Raw genomic sequence first — 21,088 nt, forward strand, 5'->3', positions numbered from 1 at the left:
CAATTTGTGGCCCTCTTTTTCTGCTCTTTTAGATCTGAAAGCCATTTTGTGTTGTGTCATGTCCCTATGGCAGCAATCTTGTAACAGATGCCCACAGCGCTGTCTCAAAATCCTGAATTGATCTAGTGGCATTTGCCATTCATAGCCTACAAGCCACAATTAATATGGAGCATAGCTGACAACATTGATTTTCAAAATACTAACACACACACGGATTGGAACGAGTACAAGGGAAACCTGGACTTCAAGGGGTGGAATGTAAAAATTGTTGATTTTATTTGCTGATCACTAAATGAATGCTACTGTTTCTGTGCTTTGGTTTTATTGTTGATCTTTTAATTTTAGTTTTAGTATTACAATAATAGTCTTTAAATTGTACATTGCCCTGGAAGTTTATGTTGAAGGGTGTGGCTCATATATTTCATATATAAAATGTTTGCTGTTATTAGAGACAAAGCCAAGAGTAATGTGACCTATCAGGAGTAAGCTAGAGCAGTATCTGTCTAGATAGAGCCAGGGTAAGGCCTAGCTAGTGATGCATGATGTCTAGCAGAATTTCGAGCTCCAACAGAATCTGGAGCTTCTTCATTCTGCAGACACCCCAGTTTTGGAAGCCAGACATCATGCATTTATTTATTTTTTAACAGGTAAGAACTAATTAAACACTGTATGATGGGAGTGGCCCTGTTGAACTGAAAGCCACCTACACAGAACACAAGGCTGTGATTGTGTGCTTGGCTTTTATCCAGGGTGACTATGCTTGGTGGTTCTATCATCATACAGGTCACTAAGGCACATCATTATCCTCCATTTCTTGGGACTTGCAACTATCTCTGTTTATTACTTTATTACTTACGCTTTCATAGGTGAAGGTTCCGAACACTTTTGCGTTATTGTTCAAGCAGCCAGCAGGACACAGGTATCTAGCAAAAAAAAAAAATGAGTATAGTTAGCCATGTAATAGTCTTCAAGCTTTTTGGAACTATCTGTAGACCCAGCCTGAAACAGAGAAGCCACTTTTTATTTTTATCATACATTCTGACTTGCCCATTCTTCTCTGTCTCTCTCTTGTTCCTCCCTCCGTTCATTTTTCCTCCTTCTTTGAACCCCAAACAAATAAAAACTTCCCCTGAAATGGGGTCATGTTGTGGGTGCAATGCATGTTAGGAATGGATATGCACCTGTTACCAGCTTTGACTTGTGGGTCTTGATTAGGGATAGAGGCGGAACCCACAAAACTAGGATTCCAAGAGGATCATGACTTGGATCAAACTGCAAGCTCACTCTGTCTTTAGAACTTTTAGGTATATAGAGCTGATGGACAAAGTTCCATGGAGGTAGACAAATGAGGAAGACCACCGAGTCAGATAATCAAATCTGTCCCCTGCCCCCGCAAAACAACACCACCACCAAAGTGGCTTTTGCAAGCTTCATCAACATACAGTGGACAGGGGCTGTGTACACACCAGGGTGGATAAAAATAAAAATAAAATTATTTTAAAAAATCAAAAAATTCAATTTTATTTAAATCGGGTCTCTAAAATAAAATGCTTTTGGGGGAAAATCTTTCTAAAGATAGTTTACTATTTAAGTTACGTTATAGTTCAAAGGCTATTCATCAGGAAATAAGAATTTGTTTTTAAGTTTTCATGTGTGCTGAAATTCAGTCTAAGTTTGTTTGTTTTTTAATTATTTAACCGTATCAGTTAACAAACATGAATACATATGCTATAATGCTATTGTTTTAGTTAAATAAGTTGTTCAAATTGTTATTAAGGAAATGATTATTTTTCTCCTTCCAATAAAGTACAGCAGAAAAGTTGTCCAAATATAAATAATAATTTCATAATTACCTGTATTTGTATTTCTAATAATATAACCAAATCAGTAATTTTTGATATAACTGTAAAAACTACTTTGAAAATTAATTTTTCCAAAAATGAAACATTCATCTGGTTGTAAATATTAAGATTACACCAGCAAGAATGAGTCTTTCTGTAAAAAAAAATGATTTAAATCAAGTCTTACTGACTAGTGATTTAAATCAAGTCTTACTGACCAGTGATTTAAATCAAGTCTTACTGACTAGTGATTTAAATCAAGTCTTACTGACCAGTGATTTAAATGGACCCACGGTAAGGTCTACCTGCAATGAGTTTTTATTTTTGGAACAAAACCAGTTTTTCAAGAAGCACTTTTCAGGGGCAAAAAAAAAAAAAAATGCAATAGATCTAGACTGAGTGTGGGCTATGTTGCAAAAGCAAGTACTCAGACTCCACTGATTTGCAAATAAAATGTTGTGCAGCTTTACTAACCTCATTTGAACTACCCACGTTTTTAAGGAGAAACAATAACAAAAAAAAGCAATGCATAAAAACGGGACACCATCCCCACTCAACATTTTCAAACAACCCTCTCTTTAATACCAATGTTTGGTTTGGATTTGGCATGCTGCTCTCCCCGACCCCGTTCCCCCCCCCCGCACAAAAAAACCCCAAGTGATAAACTGTACTGTACTTAAACTAAAACCATCACGCGCAGGCTTGGTGGGTGGAGGCAATTGATGGTCCAGCTGAGATAAGTAAACATTGCTGGAGCGAGGGTGCTGAAAGGTCAGTGCCAACATTAGCCAAACAGTGTCGGCCACTTTGGGAACTGCGGGTTACACATCGCAAGCACTTGCACGAAATCAACTGCGGCCCCTTAATCTTGGCTGAATTTGGCTGCGTCATTTGCATGAATGGGCCCTGAAAGGCTGGCTTCATAGACAAGGGGCTTCTACACAGCCACTGGATCCGTGTCACAACAAACAGAGCACAGCCCATCTTTTGCTTTGAAAATATAGTGCGACTTTGCCAAGGGTGAGGCCTCTGCTTTCCCAGCAAGGTGGGGAAAGGAAAGAGAGGGAGGGGGTGATTACCTGTTACATGTCGATCCTTTGCATTTATCCCTCATTTTGGTGTCACACTTGATCACTTGTGCTGGAGGGGGAAGAGAAAATATAGAACCATCAGCAGGGCAAGTACTGTAACAGATATCCACATGGTCACACTTGTGCAGATGAAGCCTTCAAGCCGTTGCTAGACTACAACTCCCATCATCCATGACCATTGGCTATGCTGGTGATGGGTGTTGGAGTCCAACAAGATCTGCAGGGCCACAACTTCCCCAGTCTTGGTCTAGAAGCTTTAAGGGGGTTCTCTCTTTAAAAAGCTACAGGTGACCAAAAATTCCCTTGCAGGAGCATCTTGAAACTTAGGAGAGGGAGACAGTAATGCTCTCTTACTCATGTAAGACACAGCGGTTGGCTTTTCTTTCACAGGTTTTGTGGCTTTGGGCTTCCACACAGGTTTGCTGTCCGACACCTGGGGCGTCTCCACTTCGTTGGTCTCCTCGGTCTCGGGTTTTTGGACGTAACCGTCATCTTTTTTCACCCCAGCAGATTGAAAGAAAAAGCATCTTGTTAATATTTAAGGTCAGTGGGGCAGGTGGTGGAGGTGACTGCTCCCTTTAATTTACTTAGGGGGGTTGGCTGCATTGCCCAGAAGTTCACTTCTGCTTGAAAGCTTAAAATGCAAAGCAAACAGAAGGGAAAAGTGGGTCCTTCTCTTCTAAAGGTCACATCCACACCACCACAGCACCTCTGTGGAGAGTGCACTACAGATCCCAAGATTCTTTGGGGGAAAGCCATGTGTTTTATATTTACAGTGTGGCTTTGAGTGGAGTATGAAGTAACAAACAAGATCTGTACAAATATAAGAATTACTATCTGATTAGCCCAGGCATAGGGAACTTCACACCTGGGGGCAGGCATCAAATGGAGACCTCTATGCCTCTCTGTCCAGCCCATGAGATGTCCTCAAGGCATGCCCATTTATCTTCCAAGGCCACAATCTCTATTGGCCCCGCTTTACACCCTCTGGGAGTATTTTTGCCTGGCCAGCAATGTGCCCTGGATCTCTGATTGTGACTCATGCTTTCCTAGATGGGGACTAGAGTAGGGTATGCGAGTTGGGTGTAGAAACCAACCCACTGTACATCAGTAACCTTGATGTTCATTTTGTTGCTACTGGCAAAGTTCTATTCAAAGTAGACCGACTGAAATTGATGAGCCTGAGTTGGTTGCGTCCAATCATTTCATTGTGTCTACTCTGAGTAGGACTAACATTGATACAGCCCATCTAGTCCAGCATCCTCTTCTCACAGTGGCTCACCAGATGCCTGTGAGAAACCTGAGCACAAGCAGAGAGCTCTGCCCCTTCTCATCCATGGCTCTCAGCGAATGGAATTCAGAAACATTTCTTGAAGCTAACCCATCAACAGCAAGCAGCTGGACAGCAAACTGAGCAAGCACACAGATCCCCCTCCCTTTGGTCACAGCCTTAAGGGGGAAATACAGTTCTACATTTGTATCTATGCATATGCACTAAAGTAAAAGGTAAAGGTACCCCTGCCCGTACGGGCCAGTCGTGTCCGACTCTAGGGTTGTGCGCCCATCTCACTTAAGAGACCAGGGGCCAGCGCTGTCCAGAGACACTTCTGGGTCACGTGGCCAGCGTGACGAAGCTGCTCTGGTGAGCCGGCACCAGCGCAGCACACGGAAACACTGTTTACCTTCCCGCTATAAAGCGGTACCTATTTATCTACTTGCACTTAGGGGTGCTTTCGAACTGCTAGGTGGGCAGGAGCTGGGACCGAAAGACGGGAGCTCACCCCACTGCAGGGATTCGAACCGCCGACCATGCGATCGGCAAGCCCTAGGCGCTGAGGTTTTACCCACAGCGCCACCCGCGTCCTGCATATGCCAATTCTCTTGACATCTTGCAAACCGCTTAACCACGTACCTTTGTAACAGAGATTATTCTGGCACCTTCCTCCATAGCTAGGCGGGCATTCAGAACACGGCCTGCCGTTTTTATAAGGTGCTTCTCCGATCCAGTTGCCTCTGAAAAGTGAGCACACATTTTGAAAGTTCCTTAATTCCTCCTCTCTCAAGTGTCCTCTGTTCCACACTTTAACATATGCAGTTGCTTCACTGGACTGTTCCAGGCCAGTTGCCTGGATCTTTACCCTCCTGAGGCCTCTAAGCACCGTGGAGCTACGGAAGAACTGAATGTCCTTACTGTACTTACTCATTGATAGATTACTGTAAATATGGGAAAAGATTACTCCCTTCCACAAATGTATAGTTGAGCAGCACTCTAGCGATAACTTGGCAGAGTTCAGAAGTGAAGCTGCCTTTTTATATACCTCACAACCAGCCAGTCACTGACGGGCTTTTGCCACTGGCTCCCCCTCACTAGTTCCACAAAGCTGTTAGTCAAGGCTGCCTCCATTTCTTTCCTCACAGGACATTCAGGTGGCTGGAGGAACTTAGCACGGATGTTCAGGTCTTCCCCACTCAGGAACATGTTCCATTCCCTGTCCTGGAGAGCTTCCGAAGAGTCTTCCAAGAGATCCAAAATACTAGCTGTGATGTGTGAGCCAGACAAATTGCCAGTGTCTGGGAACATCAGACTCACACAATGTTTCCTTCATGCTAACCCACTCATCCTTACTGGGCAGAAATCACTCAGTACCAAATTTGTCTTCAGGAGAGGTGAGAGACCTATGTTTGAGCCACGCCTGTCCAGAAACACACTTCTCAAAACATTCAAAGGAGCAGGAGCTGCCATTTTGATACAAACAAGCCCACAAGAGGGCCTGTTCAAGGTTCGGATTAAGGATGCCTCTGTTCTACCTCCACTGTCAGGGGTATTATGCTTCTGGGTGCCAGTTGGTGGGAATCACAGGTGAGCAGAGTGCTGTTGTGCTCATGTTTGTCTTGCAGGCTTCCCATAGGCATTTGACCAGCCACTGTGATGCTGGAGTAGGCAGGCTATTGGTCTAATCCAGCAGACTCCTCTTATATTCTTAAGTGATGGAAGCACTGGTGGGGTCCAAAACTGATTACGTTTCCTCAACCCAGCCTGGTGTTCAACATTGGTCTTTACACTATGGGGATGTCTCCAGTGTTCTCCAGTGTTTGCAAGCATGAGGGCTCTTGCTCCAGCAGACAGGTGACTTTAAATATTGTGCAACAGAGAAATTGAATGTAACAGTTGCTCTAGCAATGGATTGTGCAATCTGTTGTGCAACAACATTACCAGCAATCTGATTATCTGCTTGCACAACAATGTTCTGCTGGTGCAACACATTTGGCCAGCAGATAAGTATACCACTAAGTGACTTTAACTTAGCGTTACATTGGATACAATCCCCTGTCTTTTATGTCACCAGCAGTGCCACTGTCCCTAACTGACCCATTGGGCTTTGGCATTACTCATAACCAGAAAGACAGTTGGAAATGGCCTGCCCAGTTGCTGCCAACTGAGACAAAATATGCACAAAACTGCAATTACTTCAACTTGCATCCCTTATAGGGACAGGTGAATCAGTGCCTATCAAATTCTCATCTTTCCAGCCTTTAGTTCAGCTCTCCATATATCCACATCTGTTTGTGGTTTGTTTGAAAACAAAAGTCCTCATGAAAATTCATCACCCCCTCATAATGTACACATTTTGGCACCTAATAAATTGCATTTTTACATATTATTTTCACCAATATATGCAGTCTTTACCCTCCTTTTGTGCATATTACTTGGCTGGAGAATTGCATTGCAACATTCAGAAAAGTTTGAATTTCAAAGGATCTCTGTGCTTCAGTTCACATGTTGTTTCAGAAAACCCAAATTTGTTAGATTCCCCTTTAAAGGAGAACAGAAAGGAATCTATAACCCTGTTCCCAATTCCTTACTTAGGAGAGTAGTTGCAGACCAGGTAGACAGCATTCTCCCAGATTTGGCCCCACACATCCATCCTTTTGCAGACGTTCACAGCACAGCCAACCTTATTTGTCGTTGCCCAGACCACCTGCAAATGGGCACAAGGGCACAAATTATGTCAACACTTGCCACACGAGATCAGTCCCCTAGCATTTTCACATCTGCCCACATCTGGCAGACTTGCAACAAGAAGCAGCAAGTTCCAACAGAAGCCCCGTCCCGCTTCCCTTACCTGTGTGTAGTGGGTGCACATCGGTCCTGAACATCTCTCTGGGCACCAGGGATTACATTCATGGGGATAGGGATAGGTATAATCTTTCACTTCATCGTACCAAGACTGGACATGGAAAGCTGGAGAGCGATACCTAAGGAAAAGAAAGATATATTCCAGTTCTGGTGGAAGATTCGGTGCAGATAAAAGGCAGCGCCTATTCCTGCAGCAAGGGATGCAGGTGGCGCTGTGGTCTAAACCACTGAGCCTCTTGGGCTTGCCAATCAGAAAGTCGGCGGTTCGAATCCCTGCGACGGGGTGAGCTCCTGTTGCTCGGTCCCAACTCCTGCCCACCTAGCAGTTCAAAAGCATGCCAAAAGTGCAAGTAGATAAATAGGTACTGCTCCGGCGGGAAAGTAAACGGCGTTTCTGTGCGCTGCTCTGGTTTCACCAAAAGTGGCTTAGTCATGCTGGCCACATGACCTGGAAAAACTGTCTGTGGACAAACGCCGGCTCGCTCGGCCTGTAAAGCGAGATGAGTGCCGCAACCCCAGAGTAGTTTGCGACTGGACTTAACTGTCAGGGGTCCCTTACTTTTTATTCCTGCAGCACCTAGTTAAACTATGGCACTCACTCCCACAGGAAGCAGTGGTGGCCTCCAACTTGGAAGGCTTTCAAAGAGGAGATGTCAAATTTGTGGAGAAGGCAATCAATGGTTACCAGCCATGATGGCTATGCTCAGCCTCCACAGTCAGAGGCACTCATGCTTCTGAATACTAGTTGCTGCATGTTGCATGAGTGGTCTTGTGTTCAGGTCCTGCTTGCTGGTTTCCCACAGGCATCTGGGTGGCTACCATTAGAATAGGATGCTAGACAAGATGGGCCATTGGCCTGGTCCTACAGGCTCTTCTTGTGTTCTTAATTTGACAGAGAATACCATTGCCTCTCTTGAGTATTTATGGCAGAGTACCTTTCCCGCACTGCCAAGAATCCACAACAGAAGAAAAGCCCAGCTGGATCAGACCAGGGCCAGTCTAGCCTAGCCTCCTGTTTCCCATCTTGCAAGAGATGCACCAAGAATTTCTCCACAAGGCTTTTTTATATGCCACTTTGCTGGGAAAAGAAGTGGAGATGAGCCCTGGACTGACTCCAAAATGGTATAAGTGTGGGCAGGTTGGGACTGGTGACTTTTAGCAACTGAGAAGAATGGAATTTCGCCCCCTAAAAAATGGGATTCAAAGTGAGTTGCATTATAAAGTTCTGAGCATGAAATCTCCCACGCTGTTTCTTTTTAGGAGCCTTCTCATTCTCTGGGGACATTAGTGAAATCTCTTCAGAAACTCAGGGACTCTCTCTGTTCACCAGGCTGCAGGTGTAGCAAAATAAATAACAACTTCACCATTAGGCTGTGTGGTAAGTGGAAGATATAAACCCTGAATTGAAAGTAGGGAGTGGAGCTCAGCCCACTCTCCAGTTGGCAGCCAGTTCTTCAAATTAGGAGCTGGCAAAAACATTCAGCTGCATCAACAAGCATGATTTCTTACCCTGCCCAGTGCAGTGTTAGGATGAAGCCTTCAACTGGGATTATGGAAAGTACGCTCCCTTTTAGTCCACGTTATGTGCTCACAATCAGGGAATGAACCCAAAGTGGGGAGTACAGAGCCTAGCAGGACATGGGATGACACTAAGGATTAAGGAGCTTAGCCATTTGGACGTCGTGTTCCGTCACCAAATATGGATTTCTGTAGGTTACAGAAGATTCTGCCCTGGCTTCTGTCTTGCTACTGACTTTCTGCTTCTTTTTGGACCATTTCCCTGTGTGCAACACATCACCAGCACTCTTCCTAATGGAGAAAATTCATGCAGCACAGAGTAATTTTTTTTATAAAAAAAAAAACCACACCCAAACACATGGGAAATGTGTGTGCGAACAATAGCTCTGCAATCCTGGAGTATGAATGGTCTGGGCATTTAGACCAGGATATATATCAGACATTTAAATGCTGCTCCTTGTTGCATGGTTGAGCCACCGCCACAGACCAGGAGGGGGGCATCTAAAAGCTGCGCATAGGCAGTGGGAAACTAAACAAGTTTCCATTGGTGAGTGAAGCTCAACACATGCAGAGGCTCTTTTGATAGGAAGAGTGTGTGGAGAGAAGACCTTTATTTAGAATAAACCTTCCTATGGCATTTCCCCCTGCCTAAAGGTAAAGGTAAAGGGACCCCTGACCATTAGGTCCAGTCGTGGCCGAATCTGGGGTTGCGGCGCTCATCTCGCTTTATTGGCCGAGGGAGCCAGCGTACAGCTTCTGGGTCATGTGGCCATCATGACTAAGCCGCTTCTGGCGAACCAGAGCAGCACATGGAAACGCTGTTTACCTTCCCGCTGGAGCAGTACCTATTTATCTACTTGCACGTTGACGTGCTTTCGAACTGCCTACACACTTGTAAATTTGCCATATGGGCATGGTCTAAAGGCTTCTATACTACAACCACTTAACTACATACTAGTAAATCACATTGAATTCAATGGGGCTTGCTCATGAGTAGATATGTGTAGAACTGTGCCTTGCTTGGCTTGGTAGCCATCTTAGATTCATTCATTATCTCTGTTCATAGTTAAATTCTTATCCCACCCTTTCTCCCAAAGGAGCTCAGGGCAGCAAGCACAGACATCATAAGACAATTAACACATCTTACCTGCCCCAGTGAACAGCCAGATTTTGACCAATAGACCTAAGGAGGGTGGCAGGCCCATGATCCCAAATGCATTCATGGGCCCAGGACTCAGCCGATCTCTCCAGCTCATCGTCCCATCTCTATGTGGAAGAAAGACAGAAAGGCATTAGAGGAGGCAAAATGAAGATGGTGGCATTTTCCAACCAAGCCTCAGAATTAAACCCAAAGAAGCAACACATCAAGTGTGCCTCAGTACGGAATGTTGCAGAGCACCCTTGCATTCCAGGAAAAGAAGAAGTGCTTATACCGTGATGTTATTTCCATATTGGGCATCCTGTCCAGTTTGTGGGAAAAGGTTGCTTTAACTGTTTAGAGGTCATGCAGGAAGACTAGCACTTGCAGCCTGAACACCAGAAAGACTGGGAAAGAACTGGAACCAGTGGAGGCTGGTCCTTTGGTGTGAATGGGGCACTGACCCACCAACCTCAGTCCACCCTCAGTTTGCATCCACCTGCCCAGCCATCTTACTTAACAACCAGTCCAGAGGTGGTACTGCCTGTTAGTTTCCCCCTCCTCCGTCTCAGCACTACTCCTTGTAGAACTCAGCAGGAAGCAGGTTGGAACAAAACTGGAATCAGCTGGCTCTGCCTGTCGCTGGCTCTGGTCCTGCCCACCATTGGCTCTTTGTGAAAATGACTTACAGAAATGCATTGCATTAGGGAGGAATTGCTGGCCAAAAAAAAAAAAAAAAAAAATCCATCCCATAATTTCTTTTTCTTTTTTAGTGGAAATAAATTGTAATTGCGGAGAAATAATGAAATAGTTATGGGCATCATATGGTGACTACAATGCAAATTATGGGAAGGTTGCAAATTATGGGAAGGTTCCCCCCAAGGGAACTGACTTTTATGATAACACAGGGATGATGAGGAAACTAGTGCACTGCTAAAGTTCCCATCATCCCTGACTGCTGGCCATGCTGGCTGGGAGTCCTACAACAACCAGAGCATCACAGGCTCCCCAGTCCTGTGCTATAAGCATCATCATCATCACGCTTGTGCTAGAGTGCTAATTGGGACATAGCACTGAGTTCGGCTTTACTGGGACTGTTTTCTTCTTTAGAAGAAAAGAGGTGTTTCACAGGCATATAAAACTGGCAGTGCAGCATCGAATCATTGGTTCAACATAAATGTAAACCAAGCCCATGCCAAGACAAGGTAAAAGTACCTGGCTTTCTGGCAACCCTGCGTTGTGTTTGGGTCATTTAAGCACATCCCATGCTTAGATCGTGTAACTTTTCTGAGCCAAAGCATGGTGAGGAGTTGGGGAGGGGGATTTGTTAAATTCGAGCCAAGAACACATGTTCTTGCAACACGCATCAAATTAGCACCAGCTCTAGTTGGAAGCATTTGCTATGGGCGTGCAGAAAATAAAATCATTTGCGATTGCTAATCCCCTCTCCGGAGCAGCTCCTGGACTGAAAAAAAGCACCAAGGACTCACTGGCTTGTGTGTTGCTTGCACTGAAACACAAAGGACTTCAAAGCTCCGTTTGTATTCCAGAGGTGAATGCTGATGATTTCCAAGTCCTATTAGGTAAATATGACTCGATGAAAGGCGGATTATGTGCCAGCCCCAGGAGAGTCGTTTAGAGTTGGCCTTTCTGCTTGGTCTGTGAGACTCTTTTATAGGCTTCATGGCCCCCAGGAAAAAAGGGGGGGCGGGGAACACATGAGACAAGCACACCGAGCGAAAGCAAAACATGAAGCTGTAACCATGCTGGATGAGTAAATAGACATTAGCCTGAAGTGTCTTCTTCTTCTGCTGCTGCTGCTGCTGCAATGCTGAGCTGCAAGGAACCCAAAAGCCAAGGAAAATACGTCTCAGCTGCATGTTGACTTTCAGAGAAGCAGCAGAGCCATTTCTGCCCTCATAAGCATTGGAACCGCCTGCTGTCTGCCCAGCCGTAACTGAAGCTGTGATTCTAAATAGATTTGCAGCTGGAGACTGCACACGACGGGGACACCATGTCTTTCGTGCACCTGGCCACCAAATTATGGAGAGCAAGAGATCACACCCAATTTAACATCCTGAGGATCTTAGCTTTCATTGCAAAGATTATAATTGTGTGTGTGTGTGTGCAAGACTCTAGCAGAGCCATGCCAAGTGCCTGAAAGGTACTCCAGGGATGGGTAACATGTGGACCTCCAGATGTTTTTGGACCATGTTTCCCATCAGGTTCCATGAAACACTTGAATTGCTTTTGACGCAATAAATCGTGCCCACTCGCCCATCAGCTGACACTGGCTGATGTGTGGGAAGACAGTGTATTTATTAATCCTGTATCAGCCACAGTACCTGCTTCCAGCAGGGAACAGGATCCTGCAGCCCAGACGGCAGGATTTAATCTCAGAAGTTAAAGCCCTTTGCTTTAAGTGGGTGAAGTGTGGAGACTGCCTTCAAGCGCTTGGCTGCAGAGATCTAGAGCTTAAAAGGGAACAGATGAGAATCTCTTTCCCTCTCCTTTTCAGATTGAAGCACAAGGAGTTTTGACAAGTGGGCAACCCCACTCATCTCTCAAATTTAGCCCACAAAGCAGATCTTTTGGAGGATCTGAGCCATGGAGCAAAAAAATGCTTTCCCACTCCTGCACACCGGCCTTCTTTGTTGTAGTATCACAGAATTTGGCTTCCTAATTAGGGTAGTCCTTTACACATCAACACCACCCCCAAAAAGAGAATGAAGAAGGTGCCAAATTGCATAGTATTGGCATACGCTAATTTATATATTTAGATGCAAACAAAATAAATCCCTCAATTCCTATTTTATTTTATTTTTTTATATGCTTTTATGTTGCTGTTTTGCTGGTTTTAGGTTGTACTTTTGTTTTAATGATATTGTTTCTTTGTTTCACATTGTATGCCACTTATTATAAAAAGATTAAGTGGCTTATAAGTGCTTTAAAATGAATTAAATGAATTAGTTATTTAAATACATACAGGAGACTTTGCAACATAGCAAGGAAGACTGCGGCCAGTGTGCCTGCTCTTGTTGACTGCTGGCAAGGTGCTGCAAATTATTGGTGGGCAACATCAAGACCCACCTGCTCTCCCCTCTTAAGTGTTGTTTACCTTAAACCACCTTACATCACCAAACCTTTATTTGGCATTACAAATATAGGCCATCATAAAACATCCATATATAAAATCTTAAAATATATACCTTAAACCAGGCATGGAGCAGACAGGACAATCAAACAGAGGAGTCTCCTCCTGCCAACAGAGGACACCTTCAAAGAGAGAACTGCTCTCTATAAGGTAGGGTACATGGACACTTATTCACATTCTGACTCATTAGTCTGTGGAAAACTGGACTTATGTCAAACGCATTCCAAAGCCTTAGGATTTCCACATAAATGTGTTAAGGGGTGTGTGTGTGTCTGTGTGTAATAGAATTTCTTGGAAAGGATTTATACATTCCTCTTTCACTGACAAAACCTGGATGACAAATAGTAAAAGACTTGGAAAGCTGCTGGGCTAAAAATATTTGTTTTCCTGTTTTCGCCACATCTAATTGTTAAGGTGCTATTTTTGAAGAAAATAACAGTGCTTCCTTTTCTCCCCGGAAGGTGAGAAACTCACCTCTGGTTCTTATGAGGGAACATGAGAAATGGTGCTTGTGCCACCTAAATTGCCTCTGGGAGGGAGAGGAGGGTGAGTGAGGAGCAATGCACCTTGGGTGTATATAGCCTTAGATGTGTATCAAAGGGCTTTGGCTCAGTGGTAGAGCACCTGCTTTGCATGTGGAAGTCCCCAATTTGATCCCCAGCGTCTCCAGGCAGGGCTGGGAAAGACTCCAGCATGAAACCCTAGACAGCGTCTGCCAGTCAGTACAGATGATACTGAACTTGATGGGCCAATGGTCTGGCCCCTATAAAGCAGCTTTCTATGTTCTATGCATCATCACTTTCAATAGCGGACATTCAAACAAGCCGGCTGAGACACATGCCATTCTTCCAGAATATGTCATTTCTGAATCAGGGACGCCCATCTTGATGGGCCCAAGGCCACCCAGTGGACTTCATGGTTGAGCAGGAATTTGAAGTCCAGCACTCTGGCTGCTACTACACACTGGCCCTCTGTGTTATTCAGGGACCCTCTGGGGAGGGAATTGGGCTCAACAGGTCCATATTCACAGCCCATCTAGCTTTACTTTCTCCTCCAGAATTCATTGGGAGGCATTTAGCACCAAGTGTAGACCCACCCTCCTCATCAGCATAGCTCCACCCTGAGTTTCACAGCTTGGCCAGGCGAGGCCATGACAGAGCCCTGGCAAAAGAGCCTTCTTTTTTTTCTAGCAAGAGAGGTTGAGCGAATAACCAAACTATGCAGAGGGCAGCCCTGGGTTGACCTGACCTACTAACAGTTCCTTTCCAGCTGCAATGACTCAAGAAGCTGCAATCTGAGCTGAATTTGCTTCAGGAAACCACTTGAAGGAGAAACTCCTTGTTACGGGAATTTGTTAACAGGCATATGGCCTAAATGAGACCAAAAATAGGTTAGTCTCCAGGGCCAGGCTAAAGAATGGAGATACAGTCAATACAGGGATGGCACCCAAAATGTGATGCTTCCCTCCCATCCTAAGTCAAGGTGTCCGTTATGAAGCTGGGCCACAGCTTGAGGGCCACACTCCCTTCTGAGCAACCTTCTGGGAACCACATGCTATAGATGGCCAGGACCAGAGACAAAAGTGGACGGAGCAACACATAAAAATGTTACTTCTCTTCAGTGGGCCAGTTTCTCCACATTCACATGTCACACTCTTATCTTCCATGGTTTTTCCTTTCTTTTTTTAAGAACACAGGAAAAGTCTGCATTTAACATATACAAATTTTGTATGCACTTTCTTGCCCAAAATACCCACTTTTCAGTGCTTTCCAATGCATCACCTGTGACATATGTAAAATACATATTTGGGGGGTGGGGGTTTGTAGTTTTTGTGCATCACACCAGCTTTGCAAAATCTGGTGAAGGGCATATTTCAGCTGCATCTGTCCCCTGCAAAAGGTGGTCCAAACGAATTCCTCCCTAACCCTATGTTACATATTGGAAATGTTTTTTCAGGGTCTGGTTTTAACATCTGCCTTTCTTGTTAACATTCTGCTAACAACCAGCTATTGATTGTTTCTAATGATGGAAACACTTTGGGTACCAGAAAGTGGTACAGCTAGATATAGGAAAAGGAAAAGGTTTCTGTTGCCATGCTCCACATAGTTCATTTCTTCCTGTTGAGTGTGGCTTGGGAGATAAGTGATTAAAGCCCCCTCATGGGTGAATTTCCTTGTTCAGTTAAATTACTGGTGACCTTTCATTCCCCACTCTTTTATATAGCAAAATAAGGATGATTGTTAATCCCTCAGCCACACTCAACAAGAAGCAATACAAGTTTCATTTAACATCCGAAAGCCCTTTTGCTGAATAATGCTGGGTGGCTGAATAATACTCTGAACAGTACTTACCTGTGAGTCTCAACATTATAAAAGAAAATTGGCCACAGAAAAGGGCAACACTAGATAATATAGCACTATATTAAATTATACATGGAGGCATCATTTTTATTTCACCTCCAGCTGCTTGTGGAAAAGCAATTCCTTAGCAGTGCTAAAGAGCAAAGTTATAGGAATCAACCATGGTGTGTGTATTCACCCTCAGTAGTGGCAGCCAGTGATGTAGAGCAAAGATGCGAAAATGCACATCATCATGACAGCAGGACACTTTTACTACACATTACAAAGGGGATATTGATGCTTGCTTACCAGTTTGGGTGGCTGTCACCCAAGCAGGCAATCCTATATTAAGTCTCCCTTGTAATGTGTAATAAAACCTTCCTGTGCCCTGCTTCCATGTAATTGTGTATTACCGTATCTTTGGTCATCCTAATGTAACGACTAGGATCTTGAAGTCTGTGTATCACCAAAGCTGCAGCTAAGGAAAATACATGGTCTTTACTTGCAAGCTGTGCAAGAAGAAGGCTTCTGTTTGTGGTGCATATTTCCTAAAAAATCATGTCCAGAACTTGGGGGAGTAAGCACAAATGGCACACAAAGGAGCAGGAGTGGGAGGGAAATTCTGAGGCAGAGCTAAGCCTCACTTATCGTTTTGAACTCACCATGTATTCCATGTTGGATGCTGAAGGGTAGACTTGACCTCTCAGTTTATTGTGAAGCATTAGAATCTCTTCTTTGTCCGATCGAGAAATGGCTCTCTTGGTCCTTGAGTGGGGCTCCTCCTCCTGGTATTTACTGAGGATGCTTTCCAGCTCGGTAGCATTGGGCAAGAAAAAGCAATGGATTCCATGGACTAGGAAGAGTAGCCCAAATGGTACGACAGTCCAAGTCGGAGTGGGACTTCTGGCCATGTTCTGCTCAGTGGATTTGGGATGAGAGAAGAAACACTCCTCAAAGGGATGTCTTCTGGTCTGTGCAACAGATCTAGAAAATGAAGAGGGGAAAAGAAGAAAGTTTAGTTATTCTCAGCCTAACACTGGGCAAGCTCTTGGGCTTCTAGGCTTCTCTGTCTGGCCTTCATGACACTACCCAAGCCACACCCTCTTCCTAGCCACACCCCTCACCATCCCCATTTCACACACCCTGGCTGGCTGAAACATGCCCTTGAACTTTGATGTTTCTTGCTCGCTTGAATGGAGGGTGTGAGAGTGTGAAGAAATTAGGACTGCTGTCCTGGAGAAAAGGTAAAATTCACACCCACTGCTCTATCCACTTTTGGCTCTGACCCTGCCCACCATTGGCATGTCTCCCTCAGAAGGGAATGTGGCTTGGAAAAGTTTCCTTAACCTAATGAATAATTAGTTGTAATGAAGGGAAAATGTAACAGATAAAAGTATGTTATATAATGCAGCAGGAAAGGGTGGGGATGGAAACATCAAGGAGGAAGGGTGGGAAATCAAGTTATAAAAATTATTTTAAATTTGTATTAAATTAGAAGTTAAATTGTTAACATCTTTGAAACTCAATAAAAAATAATTGGAAAAGAAGAAAAGAAAAAGTTTCTCTACCCCAATTTATAAAATGGGGTCCTTCAAGCTGTCATGTTTTTCTCCATTAAATGAAACGGAAAGCTTACATTTTTCCAATTATTGTTATTATTATTATTGCGATAAGATTTAGCTGCCCATTCTGACATTAGCCGCATGGAATGGGGGCCTCAGCAGAGCAGGTCATTTATGTTTTGGGGTGGGGTAATGGCAGAATTCTCATTTGACATGAGAGGAATCCATTACTTGTTTCATTCCCACATCAGTGCCTCTCCTCTCAGACAGGGCTGACCCAAGACATTTTGATGTCTGAGGTGAAGGAGTAGATGGCACCTTCCCATGGCATATTCAGGAGCCAACTGTGCTAGCAACGGGCTCTAACTTCCAGACTGATGACAGCATCCTTTACTGTAATTGAGGGCAGCAAGCTAGTTTAGGTGAAAGGCAGGCTGCATGGTACACAAACTCTGTCCTCTGAGATTTTACTACCACTTGCACCAAGCATCTGCTACCAGAGGTGGATGCTTCACTCTGCCTAACAGTAGGGCCAGCATTCTCCTAAACCAGCTGTTCTCAACCAGATGTTCTCAACCTGTGGGTCCCCAGATGTGGTTGGACTACAACTCCCATCATCCCTGAGCTCTGGCCTTGCTAGCTAGGGGTGATGGGAGTTGTAGTTCAACAACATCTGGGGGCTCACAGGTTGAGAAAGGCTGTCCTAGACATTGGTAGTATTGTCTACACTGACTGGCAGTGAGTCTTAGGGTTTCAGATAGGGATCACTCCCAGTCCTACCTGGAGATGCCAGGGATTGAACCTGGAACCTTCTGCCTGTAAAGTAGATGCCCTTACAATCTATACCCTGTATAAGCTCTTCAATAGCCCCAATCCCTGTTGATTTCCAGGCCAGCCCAGCCCAGACAGGAGAAGTGGTCCTGCCAAATATTATCATGGAAGAAGAATCCCATCCTAATGGAAAAGGACAGCAGACATTCCCAAAGAGCCAGGTTGAAGAGGTCAGCCATGAGCTATGAGCTGTTTCTGCCTGGCAGAAAAACAGACGCAGAACCCTCTGCCAGCTCCCAAAATCTGTCACCAGCAATATCAGAGCAAATGAAAGATCCATTTTGCAAAGGAAGCATCAGGATTTTCTCCTATTTACTCTATTACTTATATGTCACTTTGCTGGGGAAAAACATGTACAAGGGTGCTGGACTGGCTCTAGAATGGTATCAGTGAGGTCTGGGAATGGAGTTGGGCAAAAAAGATATTTAGCTGCAACAATGTAAGATGAGCCCTGATGGATCTGAGATGTTGAACATTTAAACAGTGACTTAGAGAGCACATGAAACATAAGCATCTGCCTTAGTTTTGAACCTGGAACAGTCTGCATGCAAAGCAACTTCTCTACCACTGAGCTGCAGCCAACACTGCATACAAAGACCTTGTGACATTCCTTCTTCAAGGCAGCTGGAATGGAAAGAGCTGGCCTTTGGAAAGCAAGCCTACACTAAGGGCTCATCCAGACTTCCTTTTGCACCATGTTTCTCGGCACTAGTCCAGGCTTTAATGCTCCATGTCTGAGAGGTTTTTGTCCCAGTGAGTTCCCCAGAAAACCTGTGTTTTACTGCTGAATCAAAGCAATCAGGTTTTCTGTGGATTGCCATTTGCTCCGATTCAGTGATAAAATGTGGGTTTCCCCAGGGAAAGTGCCAGGACACAAAAGGATGCCTGGATGTGCCCTAAGTCAGTGGTAACACTGATGGAGAATGGCTTTGATGCAACACGTACGCACAGTCGGATTCCCTCACAGTGAGATGCTACCCATACATTTCACACATAAACAAACACTTTTCAGCTAGGCTTTCTACCCAAAGCCATAAAGCCATCTTGCACAGATGTACTTTCCCTGCTAAAATTTCCAACATTCCAGGCTCCTGATAAAATATTTTCATCGCCACGCCTGATGTTTAAGCACGCATGTTTATTCGGCTATGCTTTGATTACATGGTTCTTTTTGTTTGTTTATGCACTATGTTCTTATAACACACTATATGATATATTGTGAAATATATCATCATATACATATATCATATAATCATATATGTACATATAATCATATATAATAACTGAAGTTGGGACGAATGGAACTGTCAATTTCAGTTTCTCTTTGTTTCTCACTCTTCCAGCCTTAAATTCAGTTCACATTCCCACAGCAATCTGCATATTTAAAAACCAACAACCTAGGGGCTGCCACTCCTGCTTGCTCTGCCTGCCAACCCCAAAAACCTGTTTGCCCTCCCTTTGCACCTGACCAACCTTCCCTTTACACCTCACTTACCCCCTCACCTCTCCCCCCACAGCTCACCCCAAACCCCACCCCCATTTAAAGAAGATGGGAGGCACTCCAGACAGTTACTTGCTAAACCACTGTATCAAGCACCTCCTTCCCTTCATTAAACTTGTTTCACAGAGTGGGGGGAGAAGTTCCCAGCCTCTCCATGACCACATGAACTGCAGAGTGTGACTTTTGTGTATATAAGGAGAAAAATCGTCATGGAAATTTGTCAGCATCGTAGTGTGATTCTCTCCCCCCCCCCCATATGTTTGTATGCATTTTCCCCCAAAGGGAAGCATTTTTGCCTCGGATTTTCACAAACCTATGCATTTTCGTACACATTGTCTGGTGGGAGAACCATGTCGCAAAACTCACAGAAGTGCAACATTCCAAGTATAGTGTTTTGTCATAAAAACATTAAACATTAAAATCCAAGCATCTGGAGGCTGACACTTCTGTATAGTTGAGGGAAACTTTAGCAAGAAACATTTCTTTTTAGGCAATTCTAGCTGAAGAAAGAGAGAGAGGGAGGGAGGGAGGGAGGGAGGGAGGGAGAGGGAGATTGAGATTTTCTTCCCCTGCAGAGGAAATCTCTTTGAAACAAGCTCCCTTTAGAGGGGCCCCTGCCTTCTAAGCTCTGTGCATCTAAAGCATCTTCCCCACCATTCATTCTCTCCCCATCCAACAGTCACTGATAAACCTAAGGCAGCCACCCCCTCTCCTTTCTCAAACTATGTGCCCGTTAGCTTCCTGGCCGATGAGTTCACTTTTTTTCAGGGCAAATATTGCCTTAACCTCATTCTCTTTCCAGCATTATTTGGTCCTGTCCTCGTCGCCCAACTGACACACACACCCTCCTGCAAAACCCCACTCAAGCAAGAGGCTGGCTTGGTGTGGCTAACCTCAAGCTGTTACTTTTGTAGACAGTCTGACCCACTTCAGGGGAACAATTCCTACTTTCAGAGGCTTCTCTGAGGGGGTTATAAATAGATGCTCTTCTGTAAAGCGTCCACAATGTGGCCTTTTAGCCTGGCCCATTGCTCAAGGCGGACAGCTTTTTAGGTAGGGAAGCAGATGGTTACCATAAGCCGCGTCCTTCCCGTCCCTCCCCCCTGCTGCCCCATCAGACCTCGCAGGCCGTCTTGACTCTCTTTCCCAAACAGGGCCAGGCCTTTGCTCGCTTGCTCTCTCTGCAGTAAAGTTACAGAGGGAGCAATGTGCCAATCTGATGTAATGTTTGTTGGCGGGCTCTCTCTCTCTCTCTCACACACACACAGACACACAAGAGGCATCAAACTAGCTGCTTTATGTAGGCAAATTGGCACACTGAGGGTGGAGAGCCTGCAGGATCGGACACCTCAGCCAATTTTCTTTAAATCCTTCCAGCAGCTAGACCTTACCATGTTAACAGACAGGGTATTGTCCTTGCAATCATCCACACCATACATTTGAAGCACATTTAAAACCATTTTAAACAGTCATGGCTTCCCCCACCCATCAAAAAATTATATGTTTATTAAGGGTGCTGAGAGCTGTTAGGAGACTCCTATTCCCATCCCAGAGCTGCAATTCCCAGAGGGAATTAACAATCAATCTTTCTTCACAGGGAACTCTGGGAACTGCAGCTCTGGGAAGAGAGCTCTGAACAGCAAACTACAGTTCCCATAATTATTTGGGGGAAGTCATGACTGTTTAAAGTAGATCCATATTTGTATAAATATGTGATGTGAATGTGACCGCTGTCTCTTTGTTCCCAGAGGTATTATCCGTCTCTGAATGGAAATACCAGATAATAATGGATCATACAAGCAACACCTGCCTCAATGGAGGCCACCAATTTAGTTTCCCACAATGTTCTGGAGCAGCACTAATTTAAAAGGGAATTGTGGGGATTTAAAGGGCAGCAGCCCAGCATGCATCTGTGTACCTGTTGGAACCAGATAAGCCTGGCGGAGGCCCAACAATATAGGAGAGTGACCGCCCA

General features: G+C 44.6%; 1 protein-coding gene across 1 annotated transcript in view; it reads right to left on the reverse strand.

Annotated features, from left to right (window-relative positions):
* CRISPLD2 (cysteine rich secretory protein LCCL domain containing 2) overlaps positions 1–21,088 on the reverse strand; it is a 45,592-nt gene that overhangs the window by 16,365 nt on the left and 8,139 nt on the right. The window contains exons 2-9 of the mRNA XM_081015342.1: positions 15,882–16,203; positions 9,736–9,854; positions 7,057–7,189; positions 6,797–6,912; positions 4,845–4,945; positions 3,287–3,424; positions 2,921–2,981; positions 857–923 (exon numbers count right to left, since the gene is read on the reverse strand). Of these exons, the coding sequence (XP_080871468.1) occupies positions 857–923; positions 2,921–2,981; positions 3,287–3,424; positions 4,845–4,945; positions 6,797–6,912; positions 7,057–7,189; positions 9,736–9,854; positions 15,882–16,130 (984 nt within the window). The 5' untranslated portion in view covers positions 16,131–16,203. The remainder of the gene's footprint in view (positions 1–856; positions 924–2,920; positions 2,982–3,286; positions 3,425–4,844; positions 4,946–6,796; positions 6,913–7,056; positions 7,190–9,735; positions 9,855–15,881; positions 16,204–21,088) is intronic.

This window comes from Podarcis pityusensis (genome assembly GCF_964106645.2).
Source record: "Podarcis pityusensis genome assembly, chromosome: 8".
In the NCBI taxonomy this organism is placed as follows: Eukaryota; Metazoa; Chordata; class Lepidosauria; order Squamata; family Lacertidae; genus Podarcis; species Podarcis pityusensis.